We start from the raw sequence: 13383 nt of genomic DNA, 5'->3' as shown, positions 1-13383 counted from the left end.
AACATTTATTTTTCTTGAAAGTACCACAGGAAACACTCTGATCTACAAATATTCCAAATATTCTCTCAAATTTCTTCTGTGTTGTGCTCCTATAATGAATGAAATGAATGAAAGCCAAGCTCAATAAATCCAAATGTTTAGCAACACTAAAAACAACATTTCCTGAGCTGGCTTTTATTCTTTTCATTTATAGGAGCACAACACAGAAAAGAATTTGAGAGAGAGAGAAGGGCTTTATGGATGGTTAGCCTGTGTTGGGAGCTGGAATTAAAAAAATAAAACAATTATTAGAAAAATATAAATTATAAGAATCATAAAATGATATACAAATTGAAGTAAAATGATAATTTGAAATAATACTAGCCTTTCTTCATCCTTGGGAATTGCTGTGAAGCTGGTTGAGTTCAGTGAAAATGTTTGTTAACCATTTAAGCTTAACATGAAAACCCAATGTCAATGTCAATGGAAAATCATCACAAGTAAAACAAAATAGAAAATAACCTTGAAATGAGTTGAAAAAAGTTATACAGGCACCAGTTTGAGCTTCTGTACTGTTCTCCATCAGTTTAAGGATTATGAGACTTAAAGGCCATAACCCAGACAGAACATAACTCACAAGTACTCTAGAAACAGCTGGTGCAAAAAATTATTACAAAATGTTTGCCATTCTCATTCTCCTAGGATGTAACTCAGCAAATAAATCTATTATACGTTCAAGGTCAAAATCCATGTCTCTGTGGGCATGCATCAGTGCCAATCCATTCAGTCTGTCCTGGGTCATTGTATTTCTCAAATAGTTCTTAAGATTCCGAAGGGATGATATGGATCTCTCACAAGATGCAGATGAAATTGGAATTGTGATCAGGACTTTCAGCATGGAATAGATGTTGACATATGCATCTTTGTCAATATCCTTCAGTGTAGCCTCCAAACTGTCAGGAATAATATCTCCTCTGTTATCCCTCCCCTTCCACAATCTCTCCCATAACAAAAGCTCTGCCTGTAATCCTGCATAATTTGGTATGTCCTGTCTGTAATGGTTACAAAATTCCAAAACATTGGCCTTCCAGGCAGGGTCAGTAGCTAGTAAAACAGAGGGAATAATCGAAATACCTTTATAGCAAACAAATACATCATCCTGGAATCTGGTGTTGAGCTGCTGGAGTACATGGTCAAGAAAAACTCTAGTGAGATTGATCTTGAAATATCCCTCAGGAGTTGCAGCAGGAGCATTATTTCTATGCATTTGTCTCTGGGCTATCCTTGGCATTTCTGGCTGGACTGCTACTTGTCTTGCAATGGTCACTGCTTCCTGGTAGAGATTATGATGTCTGTTATCAATGTCAGTGCTCATGTCTTCAAGGACTGATTTCAAAAGAGCAAGTTCATCTTTAGCTTTTAGAAGATCCATTGCTTTTTGTTGCAGCTTCACTGTGAGTGGTCTAGTTAATCCCAAAATATGTCTGACAATAACAAGAGAAACAATAAAGGAAAAGTTGATTGCATTAATTAAGGACTAAGCATCATGTCTGCTTGTTGGATTCCAGGTTGAGTCTCCAGGGCTGTTTCTGTTAAGTGAGATGTCTTCAAGTGTAGCTGTGACTGGGTAGAGAAGTTCAACTATGCGGTCCATTCCATCAATCCGTTCAATCCATCGTGTGCGGCACACATCAATTAAAACAGTATGGTTTGCCCGAGGCAATAGTTCTCTGATCTTGGCTATTAAATGTTGTTGACGCTTGGGAGAGTTGTTAAAAAAATTAGAAATCTTGCGCACCATATCCATCACGTTCCTGACAATTGGCAATTGGCAAGTGTCTGCTATGCACAAATTAAGCCTGTGGTTCATGCAGTGGACATAGATTGCCTTTTCGTGTTCTGCACTGATCAATGAGGAGGCTCCATTTAGTCTTCCAGCCATATTGCCTGCACCATCATAACACTGCCCACGACAGTCTTCCATTGTCAATCCTAAGTTTGCTACAGCTGCAGTAATAATGTCCTTGATAGCCTCCCCTGTTAATCCCTCCTCACAAATGTAATACCCAATAAATTCTTCTCGGATGGTTTTTGGAAGATACCTTTCAGACATACACATTCTGATTGATGAAAATTTTAATCGTTTGTTCCACGACATAGAGTTTCTTTTGATGAAAGCGTCAGCTATCAGTTACAGATAGCGTCGATCAACAGATTAAAGCTGACACCACAATTGATACTGACTCTATATTGTGAGGCATTCTCTATCATCACAGCCAGAGCCATATAACCACGACTAATTAAAACATTCTCCACTTGATCCTTGATTTTGCGTTTCGCTTTACCATTCTTTGCTGCAAAGTCGAGCACCATTTACATTCAAATTTCACGTTATTCAGTTTTATGCCGCTATACTGCACGACGGTTGACGTTTCATCCTGAAACGTTTGATCGGAACTTGACTGGTTCGTCAAACTGCTTGACAATGAGGTGTTATTAGTAAGATAAAAAGCTGATATTCATAATGTCTTGAAAAACTTGCCATTTAAATTTGAGCAAACACTACAAGAAACAAGCTTCTCCTGTTAGCGTGTTTGCACGCCAGCCTGGCCGTTTAATATTTTGCGGCGCAAACTCAAATATATTATGAACGTACGTGTATCATGTAGTTACAAACTTTATGAAATTCAAATATTTCATTTTCACAATAAACAATCCTATAGCAGCTTATACATCTACATTTCAACTCCCCAATTATATAGCAAGGCAGTCCTGAGTTGAATCTTAAAGTTCTGATTGGTTTTGGTTATTCTCGAAAACCTGTAAATTCAAAATTTGCAACTAAAACTGTAAAGAAACTAGTCAACAAGTCACCAACCGGCCGATTACAATGTTGTACGACGGAAAAGAATAAGATAATTCACCAAGCAAATAATTTATTATGATCTGGAAACCTCTGAAACAAGTAATAGCGAAAGCCTGTGGGCTATCAATAAACTGAGCTGATAAAAGCGAAGAAGATATGAAGAACTTTCTAGAGGTTTAACGGCTTCCAATTACGTGCAACGGTATTAATTAATTAAGGCCTTTGGGGATTGTGTACACGAGACAAAACAAATTAAACAACAATAACACAGGCAAACATTGAACGCTACTCTTTCTTACATCAATCTCATCTAAGCGTCAACGTGATATTCTTCTTCATCATTTCTAAATTTTCAGCCTCCATCCCTTTATCCCTCATAGCTTTCAGTTTTTTGCAAAAGTTTAAAAGGATGCTAGAGAAGCAACCGGGTAACACATCGACTATTTCTACGCTTATATATATATATATATATATATATATATATATATATACTTTCTCCTGACTCGCCGCAATTCTCTTTTTCTTTGCAGATCTTTATGTCGATATGGCCATCTACCAACACCAAAGAAAGGAACAATACGATAATTCAGTGCGATACAGTTTTCATCTTGCTGACAAAAACTCCAGTGCATGGTAAATTATCGTATATACAAATGAATCAAGGGAGTAAGTTTCTAAAGAAGCTGTGGTGCTGCGTCGGTGGGAGAAATTGGCCACCGTAAAGAGTTTAAAAGCTGACGTTTCAAGCGTTAGCCCTTCGCTCAGTCTGGCGCAATTCACATATCAGTCTTTTTCAATACTATGAAACTTGTTCCTTTTATAACTGTATAAAATTGAGAAAAAATTGATCTAGATGACTGCTGTGCTTTGTGGAAAAAATGAGGAAAACAAGGGAAGGATTCAAGATTGTGATACGTTTATTTTCAACATATCTTCTGAACTCATTAGAACTAAAAGGACTGTCAACCAAACGAACTGAAGATGCACCACGCTGAGAGGGACATAATTTGCATTCACCAAAGGTGGTATATGCATATTCTATAAACTATGATCCCAGCTTGAAAACAAATCCGATCAGTTTATTTTGAAAGCCAAACCCCCGATATGAGGCAGCGATTTGCCTCCACGTCTGTCGTATCAGATTTGAGTAATCGGCGGCATTTCTGCTGTTCCTTCGGTCTTTGCGTTTACAATTGGCTGCGAGTGGAATATGGCCCGATAAAGATTAGGAAAAGGAAGAGAGGTACTAAGAAAAAAATAGATCGAGAAAGCTAAATACTAGAAACAGCAGTACAGAGTGTAACGCAACCTCGAGAACTTCAGACTTTTGGAATTTACGGTCATATTTCTACAACACTGAGCTTCAAAGAACCGGATAGTGATTGTCCTAACCCTCATAAAGGGCAATATCAAATTTATATGCGACGAAAGCCTGCATAGAGCTAGGAACAGTTATTTAGAAGGCGTCGTTTGTTGAAAGAAGGTATGCAACACACATCTTGAAAAGGTGAAATAAAACGATAAAAAGCGCAGTTACTGTCGCTCTTCACTATGTTTTTTCCCAGTGTTGACAAAAGCCATGTCCTTGTAAATACAGAAGAGCATATAATGATTTGTGACCGAAATGAACTTTATATCATATGATTGCTAGGGATACGCAGGTACTGTAGAGACGCTCGCATGAATAGAGGTGGGCGACCCTCCCTCTGACTTTAGAACTAATCGTAGAAGTGGGTGGTTATCAGCAACGTGCACGGATCCCTGAACGTTGGTCATCGCGAGAACTATATCCAATCCGTCACAGACAGAACAAGAAAGCGAGATATTCTTGCCAAGAGGAAGGATGTATCAAGACGTTTCAGTCATTGGCTGCCATCCAAAAGCACCCTAACAAAGACAAACACAGTGAAGCTGACAAAAAAATCCGCCTATAATGAGATCAGGAGAAAATGGACGAAGACCGGCTTGCCATTTTAAAGGGGGTGGCTACGTTTAAGGTCGGACCTCAGGTAAACTTCTGACGAAACATCCCTAACTAGCCAAATAGACTTTGCATGGGCTATTTGGAAAACACAAAAACCAGCCACCTTTTCTCAGAAAGCAAAGAATGATCTCCTTGACATAAGCTGGACAGGGGAGGAAACTAGTAAGGCAACCGCCTCTAACAAGGCAGAAGATAAGGAGTGACCTTGCAAATTTAGACGAAGACTACAGGAGAGGGTACAGCTGCTATTAAGCTAAAAAATAATAATAAAGATCTTTGCATCTCATTTTTCAAAGTTGTCAAATATTTGGATGAATCGAAAAGTCTAAAAACTCAGTCGTTTATTTGCCTCTGTTGATTGACAAGCCGTCAATCAAATTGACTGATACTTGAGGTGGACATTAACTAAGGATCAAGAAAAACCGGGGGGTGGTCTATATCCCCCTGGAAAAAACCAAAACAGAAACCAGTTTGTCTTTTTCAGTTTTGGGGTAGATCCTTTAACCTGGCAAAGTTTCGTTGAAACCGGTACGACAGAATGTAGCACGACTGCCCTGTGCTACATGCCATTTTTCTCGGATTTCTTCGACAATTCTTACTAACAGAATTCCAACCTACAGTTGATTTGAAAATGTATCTAAACAGGTGGACTACACAAACATACTGTTTTAATTACAGTGACAAGTGGTAGAAATCTACAAAAGCAACCGAGCAAAACACCGAAGTTCATGTATAATTAAGAGAGTATTTTCATGCGACAACTACATGTTTCGAATATTTTAAATGTGCGAAGATTTTATTTAGCTAACGCTCACGTATTTACAATAACATTTATAGTTACATGGAATTTACCCTAAAGTTATGCCAGTGGGATAGATTGTAAATTAAAGAACAATATATGCGACGGGCCAATTTCAGCTAAAAACACGTCGACAGAGCTGGTATCTTTGTAAACAGCGATTTCTTTATTTAGCACTCGAGAAAAGTCAACTCAAAAACTTTACCTAAAACGGTGGTTTGTTCACTTAACAATAAAGGTAGGTTAATTTTTAAGTTAAAATTGATATATTTAAATGAATCAAAACCGAAGTAGAGACAAAAAACGTCGAATTTTGTCTCAATAGTATGCGATTTGCAATAGGAGTACAGCGAGGAAAATGGCCTAACTCCGTGAAACTGCACGCTATATATTTTGGTCTGGCGCGCTAGCTTTTCATGGGCCAAAAATATTATTTTTACATGATAAACATGAAGAATTTCTCGTTGGAAAGAGCTCTTTTATTTTATGTACATTGAATACCCTCGATGTTATGGCCGTCTGAAATATAGCAAAATTCAGCGTACAAACGGATAAGAAAATATAGTGTACTTTACGCGGGTGGTTACAGACGAAAGAAAGTTCAGTTGGAGATGAAATATAGTTGCAAAGCTACTCCGAGGGATGAAAAACAACTTATGAAAAAGTGAATCCAAGATAATTTTTCGTTGTCTTGTGCGAGCGTTGTGAAAATGCACTAAAAGCCCAATAGAAATTATGCAAATTAGGTACGTTTTAGCCAAATTCGAACTTTCGTATTTTTTTCCAAAACAAACACTCCCTGGAACTTTTGAATATTATTTTTGAAAACGTTTCACCAAAAGGGTCTTTTTGAGCAAATAAAAAAAGCTGGATTTTTGCTTCTGTCGCCGGATTCTCGAAAATTACTGACAACCTCTCTTAAGAATCTAGCTGCTGGTACCTGTTGAAGACATCATGGCAAACTCATTTCTTCTCTGGCAATTTTACCGGGCCACTGTAGGTAATGAATCTCGTATTCGAAACCATGAACATTCTTTAAAATTACCGTTTAAAGTAAACGAATATCTCAACGGGGAAGGCATTCTAATAACACATCTCTACCAGGTTATCAAATATTGCTTTCTATGCCTTTCCTTAAGAGAAGGGGGGGTACCTACGATAGAATATAGACGGGGTTGCAACACCAGCAAGTTTGACACTTTCAGGCTAAAGGTATATAGAGAAAGGGGTTTGAAGGGCTGCGGTAGGGAAAACAATGGGGAAAGCTGCAAGGGACGCTTTAAATTGAAGATTACAAATGTTGCAAAAGAAAAAATGAAATTTATAGAAAACACTTTTAATTTCCCCTCTTCATGCTACTGCAAGATGTTTGAGTGTTGTTTTGATTTACTGAATTTAGATGAAAAGTACCCCATACTACAAGGAAAGTACGCATATACGAAATATATATATCGAGTTGCTCAATAGTTCTTCGTCAATTAGGAAGAAGTATTCGAACCTCAGGTTAGGAAACCCCACCCCTGCCCCTCTATAAAATGAAAATGAATGCACCCTCCCCCGGTTCGCGTTCAATTTGAAGTGTGCATCATAACGGCTGCCAAGTTTCAGAAAAACCCGTTTCTGCATAAATTTTAAAGCCTGTGGTCAAAACAAATCCTCCTGCAAAGGTACAAAACATGACTTTACCCATCCTCAACATGGACGTGACGCCGTTTGTACAGTTCCTGGTCTTCGTTGCATACATTGGTCTTATTTTTGGACTTTCTGTTGAACTTATCGGACGTAATCCATTAAACATGTTGAGAGTAAGAGATAAAGAGGAAGGATCTGCCATGACTGCAGAAGGTTCGGTCATAACAAGCGAAGATTCTGCTATTACCAGCGAAGGCTCTGCTATAAAGAACAATGACTCTGTCAAAGAGAGAGAAAACTCAGAGGGAAATACATGTCTGGCTGACTGAGGTGAGATCGTTTTTTCGGTTATTGAGTGACATTGAGACACAGTCTTCTTTGAAGTAGCTACCCATATTCAGTGCATTCGTAAACCAAATATTTTATTTGCGTCAATTTAAATCCGTCCTAATAACCTTCATCGCCTTTCGCCATCCTCCTTCCTTCCTAAATTTGATTATGTTGACTTAGACTGATTAGTTGACAAGGACAAGACTAATATTCTGTGTACGTTCGTCGAATTCAAGTGGAAAAGTGTAGATTATGGCGCACCAAGTTTCATATTGTTTTTTCATTTTTTATGTAGACGCTGGGAGAAAGCCGACATAAGCTCAGTGAAAACCCATATTTTTACCCTTATTGGCGAATCGATATTTCAGCAGCGGGCTTCAAAAAGAGGGTCGACACTCCAATTGTGGGCTGCGAATTCGAAATGATTTTCACTGAAAAAACCTTCAGTCTTCGTTGTCAGCTTCAAATACTCGATGGCTCAGCAACCTTCGTTTTTTTGGCTCCCATTTCTTCATGCTCAAGATTAGTGGTAATAGTAATACAGAGTTATCGAATATTATGTCTAGTTGTAATGTGAGTCAAATGCCACATTTTTTCTTTAGAGAAAAAAATGCCAACCGATGATGAGCGTATGTCATCCCACCAGATACTCCTCAAGTTGCGCAAAGGGAAGCCTTTTAGATTGCCTTTTCCTGCCGTCCTGAAAACGAACAGAACTTAAGGGACACCACAATGTAATCGAAGTCATTTATAACTTGGAATGATTTGATACTGAAATGTTGATAATGATCTAAAAGGAGAGTCAACTTATATTCTAGACCCTGGTAGAGCGCCAGGTTGTTACCAACTTACCCGCCGACTGACAATAAGCTGAGGAGTTAAATTGATTGTATTTTAAGTTGGAAAAAACGCACCTCGTGCATTACGTAATGAGAACTGGCGCTACCTCGAAGGTACTTTGTTCTCCTAATGGGTGGAAAATTCTGGCAAAGGCGTACGGACAAAACCTGTTCTAAAAATTTCATGGCATACAGTAAACCCATTTATACGGTTATGAACAATTCCCCCATCAAATGCAGTTATCTCCGAATCTGCAGATGAATTGGAACCACATGGATCAGTCACAATCAGCCCATTGGCTCCTGAGAATGTTTTTTCGTCTTGTCACGAGCGTGGGACAAAGAACAAATTCTGAGTCCCCATGAGGAATCGAACCTGAAACCTTCGGATTCCGCGCTCCGATGCTCTACCACTGAGCCACAGAGACTCTACAGTGAGCGAGGTCTATTACGAAGTTCATATGACAAGCGTCATGCATACTGCTGGGATCAGCAATGTCGATAGCGTAATGTTTGTAGATAGAAATAAGAGCAAGTTGTTCCGAAATCTTTTACCACCCATCCTGATAAATTTTAAATACGCACTATTTTCAGGTACTTTAATAATGCAAATTATTATTGGTTTATGTTTGTAAAGTTTTATTCGACGGATGAAATCCTTTCGTCTTCACCGCAAAGAGTTTCAGGTATTTGGCTAGTTTCTCGTTTGCCAGTGGCATGAATTGACGTTGTGGTAATGTCACTTATTTTCGTGCGTGCCTTGAGATGAAGAAGCTAGTAGAAAGCTCTTTTGAACTGAGGAAGCTTCCATGCGTTTAAATAAGGGTTGATACCAGAGTTGCACAACACAATTAAGAATTGCAAATCCCGCAACCAATGAATTAGCGCACAACTACAGCCTGAGCAAAAATTTAACAAGTAAATCATACCACAAGCTGGTGTGAACGAAGAAAAAAAATGCAAGAAGCACAATCATCAATGCTTTAGCTGCTTTGCTGTCCTTCTTTGCACTGATAAGATTTTTTTGGTTCTCCTGTACATCAGATTTTGTGCTCTCCACTGCTCTCCTCTTTCGCCAATATCTCGATCTTTGTCGCAGTCGTTCAAGTATTCCTACATGAACAAAGATGAAAACCCAAACGAGCTGAAAACAGCAGTTTTTGCAAAAATGAAGGAGTAGAATATAAATCCGAGTTGGAAGTATGCAAAAGAAAACCCTGGTGCTGCCAACCAAATTGACAGGGATGTTAAAATAGCGCGTTTGGAGGTAACCATTGTTTTGTACTTCATTGGCGATGATACGGCCACATATCTCTCCACGGTTAGTGCCATGAGTATTAAAATAGACGCCGTGCACAAAATAAAGTATAAAATGTGCAAGATTTTGATATCTACGATGTTTAGTTGAAGCCCTTCGCTGGTGTGAAAAGCAACTGACACGGGATCCATAATCGTTCCCACAACCAGATCTGTGGCCGCAAGACCTAAAAGGAAATAGTTAAAAGGCGTTTTCAAGTTCCTGAAGGGATCTTTTATGATGGTCAAACAGACGAGAAAGTTTCCAGGAATAGTTAAAATCATTAGGAAAGCTGAAAAGGAGGCTGTGAAGTATGAGAGAGCTTTTGGAGGACCATTGTTCGAACACATACTTGACACCGATGCTAAAGCCATCTAAACTCTCTGACTTTTTCCCGCACGCGCGTCAAAATCAACGTATGAGCAAATATTGCATTTGTTGAACTTCGACTTGACGCCGATTTGTAAAGGTGTTTTCTGTTGTCCTTTATACAGTCACGCCTCTGTTTTTCGGTTTCAGAGCAAACTGGAAATTCTCAGGCCCTCGATGGAATATTCCGTTTCGAACTAGCCAAATGAGGCACCTAGAGGTCTCTCGGAACAGTACATTTGTCGACAATTATGAAAGATCAAATTATTTAAAAAATTTCCAGCATGTGTGTCTGGCTATGATTCGTCAGCTTGTCTGACTTTGACTCAAATACAAATTACCATGTCGCTGCATAAAGTGAGGGAGATCACCAACAGAAGATAACTTGAACACGAGACAGGTGAAAAAGAAGTCAGTTGAATAAATAATGAGATTTTTGTCCCGCCAGCTGCTTGTTTTGGACTGTGAGGCACATCGGCTAGTCAAACATCATAAGACTTTATCTATATCCGTCAGCCCTGCAAGAAAAACAATTTTCATTTTCTCTCAGTAGAAAGTACCTATCAATACCTAAAATTAACATATGCAGACCGGAAGATGAAAAAAAGCATCTACGACGGTTCACCCAACGACATGACGCCTTTCGCTTTCAAGTTAATTAAGTTTTGTAGTATTTTGTTAGGGAGAAAAATTAAATGAATGCATTTCTGACGGGTTGCACATTCAATTCAATTCATATGCTTTCAACAACCCAAACCATACACATCGCCTAAATCATAATCAATGACTGAGGCTGTATATGTAGTATTAACACACATTGTTAACATTAGCAGTTCTGGAAGTAATCAAATTTTTTTCTTTGGCTCTATTCGATGATTGCGTGATAAACAGCAAACGAGGACGTCTTGGTATAGTTTTCAATCTCCTATTTAATTGCCCTCAGCGTGGCGTATGTTTGCAGTACGAAAATCGTGAGTTTTTATGTTTTCCTCTGAGAAAACAACATGAAGAGGTCTGGCTTTTCAGAGTCGGACAACTTGATTAAAGTCCCGTTATCAAAAAAAACTAAGGCACATTTTGACTGACGCATTTTTCTAAAAAGTGCAGACTGAGAAAGTGGTTAATTTTTTCCGAGCTGAGCTGGTAAAGCCTCTCTATATAGCTGGAAACATCTTGAAACGTCGGCGGTTATTATATATACCAGAACTTTTAATGCCCTGAAGCTTGTGTCAGCAAGATAAAGACTTCAGCGTGGGTTTTCCTCCCAGTCGGAGAGCGGATTGCACGGGAAAATTCATACATAAATAAGTACAAATCTCTCGTGGTTTAATCCATCTAAAATGTTTCATGGTTTTTTTTCGATAAAATGATTTTAAACAGTTCGCCTTATTGATTTCAGTGGAATTGTCTAAGTAGTTCGATTAAGAATGGCAACTTTTTTTCCTTTTAAGAAGACTCCATAGGGTGTTTGCTCAATGATGGCGCGCACGCCAGCGTATTGTTTTTCTAAAAACGTTTTATTTTTTCGCTTTTGTAGATCACTAAAAGCCATCAAAAGGGCGATGAGTAAGGTTCAGACTATCGTTTGCTGTACTGAGTATTATAAAAATGATTTTCGTTATTAGGTTAAGGTTCCGTGGCGCTCGTCAGTGATAACTTGGTTTTGCCTCTGATTTTCTTCTATTTTCCTCGGTGAAATCTCTTAAAATGTTCACAATTTGTGACGTTTTTCTTGCCGAACATTTAAAAGCTTAAACAAAGGGGTTACAAAGGCAGTTTCCTCACTATTTGCAATTTTGCGTTTTTTCGTCTATCTCAAATTTCGTCTCAAAATTTTTTTTTTATCAACAAGCACCAGGAAGGGCACAAATATATTTAACGGTCCAGCAAATCTTAGGAACTTTCACCGAAGGAAACGCGATAAATCTTGCTTGGAACTGCTCTTTAACCTTTTAACTCCCATGACTAACCACGACACATTTTCTGCTTACGATTTCAATACAATATCAAGCAAACAACTGATGAGAATAAAGAAATACCCAATACCAATTTCTCCAAATTAACAACAGAAGAATTGTATGGTAGACAGTACGGAGAATTACTAATGAAGATATTTAGAGTGAAGGGGTTTATCTCGAAGCCTTTATATTACTGTTTACTTAAACATCTAGTTATTGCTCCAGAAATTCGCAGCAATTTTTTTATTCATAATTTACTATGAGCCCGGTGCATCCCCAAGTAAACATAGGAGGATCTTTCCAATAACTGGAAAGCATGAAAAAAAAAAAAAAAAAAAAAAGGAAGAAAGAAAGAAAAAAACATAACAAGGTAGTTACTTTATTTGGATTAAAATTCATTAAAGAGTGCGATATTTTTGATAAACCTATGATCGTCAAAACAATCCTGATAAATATAATTTAACAAAATATCGATATTGACCAGTTAAGCTGGTTATTGCAGAGAGCTGGAGTAAAATTCAGGTAAAGAATTAGAAATAGAAACTGGAAACTGAAATGCAATCCATATAAGGTAAGATATCAAAAGAAGCAGCCTCTTTGAGAACGAAATGGCCGTCACGATCAATCTTGAAGAGAGCTGATCAAACTCTATTACCGAGTTGCAACTTACCGAAGAATTCTAGACTTCTGTGTTATTATTAGATGAATCAATTTGACGATTGTTTTTGTTTTTATAGACTAGCAATTAGTTTGCAAAGGATAATAAACGATTGGCTATCATGTCGTTTTCAAAGAACGATTATATTTATGTTTTTGAAGAGCTTCGGCCAAGAGATTAAAAAGAAGACCTAAAATCTTGATCTTATGCTTTGATCGAAACTGCAGTATGGAATACATATTGCTGAATCATGGTGTATATATATAGGATGCGACATGACCTCAGATTGTTTTTTTTCAGTTTAAAGAATGATAGGTATATATAGAACTACCTATTATCATGCGAGAGCCAATTCGTATGACTAGTCAGTTACACATTTTTATTATTTAAAAGTGATAATCTGGTTAGGACTGGACCAACGTAATCACTGATTCATAAACTGTGGATTTTAAAGCTTTTTGAAAGTCTGAAACTCGTTTCAAATTCTGTTCGTCTGTTCATGCTTTGCTCCTGAAAGCTTATATTGGGCATTTCACACAGTTAATACTGCAATTTCTTATCCTACTGACTTCCACGTCTGAATGATGTTCCTCACAATCATCGTGTTTATTTGACTGTTTGTTTAGTTTCTGTGTGGTCCTTATATATCTGTGTTTTAGGCAATCAACCGAA

The 13383-nt window shown here is 38.0% G+C and overlaps 3 protein-coding genes across 3 annotated transcripts; all 3 read right to left on the bottom strand.

The window, feature by feature from the left end:
- Positions 1-382: 382 nt before the first annotated feature.
- LOC149047351 (52 kDa repressor of the inhibitor of the protein kinase-like) lies at positions 383-1771 on the bottom strand. The gene has a single exon (XM_089203396.1). The coding sequence runs from the start codon at positions 1409-1411 to the stop codon at positions 650-652; it is 762 nt and encodes a 253-aa protein (XP_089059522.1). The 5' UTR covers positions 1412-1771; the 3' UTR covers positions 383-649.
- LOC149047350 (52 kDa repressor of the inhibitor of the protein kinase-like) lies at positions 1517-2098 on the bottom strand. The gene has a single exon (XM_089204256.1). The coding sequence runs from the start codon at positions 2096-2098 to the stop codon at positions 1517-1519; it is 582 nt and encodes a 193-aa protein (XP_089060382.1).
- A 5703-nt stretch (positions 2099-7801) lies between these two features.
- Positions 7802-10670, bottom strand: LOC113683397 (uncharacterized). Its single transcript, XM_089205704.1, is given in 3 exon segments — positions 7802-9386; positions 9388-9563; positions 9566-10670. Coding segments are annotated over 3 exon segments (1029 nt in total). The 5' UTR covers positions 10101-10670; the 3' UTR covers positions 7802-9068.
- Positions 10671-13383: the final 2713 nt, after the last annotated feature.

This window comes from Pocillopora damicornis, chromosome 4 (assembly GCF_964200805.1).
Source record: "Pocillopora damicornis chromosome 4, jaPocDami1.2, whole genome shotgun sequence".
In the NCBI taxonomy this organism is placed as follows: domain Eukaryota; kingdom Metazoa; phylum Cnidaria; class Anthozoa; order Scleractinia; family Pocilloporidae; genus Pocillopora; species Pocillopora damicornis.
This window is presented reverse-complemented; position numbering and strand designations above follow the sequence as displayed.

Bases quoted from the DNA above. Each gene is read 5' to 3' on its own strand.
- LOC149047351 (XM_089203396.1), bottom strand. From the start codon at position 1,411: ATGGATCTTCTAAAAGCTAAAGATGAACTTGCTCTTTTGAAATCAGTC.
- LOC149047350 (XM_089204256.1), bottom strand. From the start codon at position 2,098: ATGTGTATGTCTGAAAGGTATCTTCCAAAAACCATCCGAGAAGAATTT.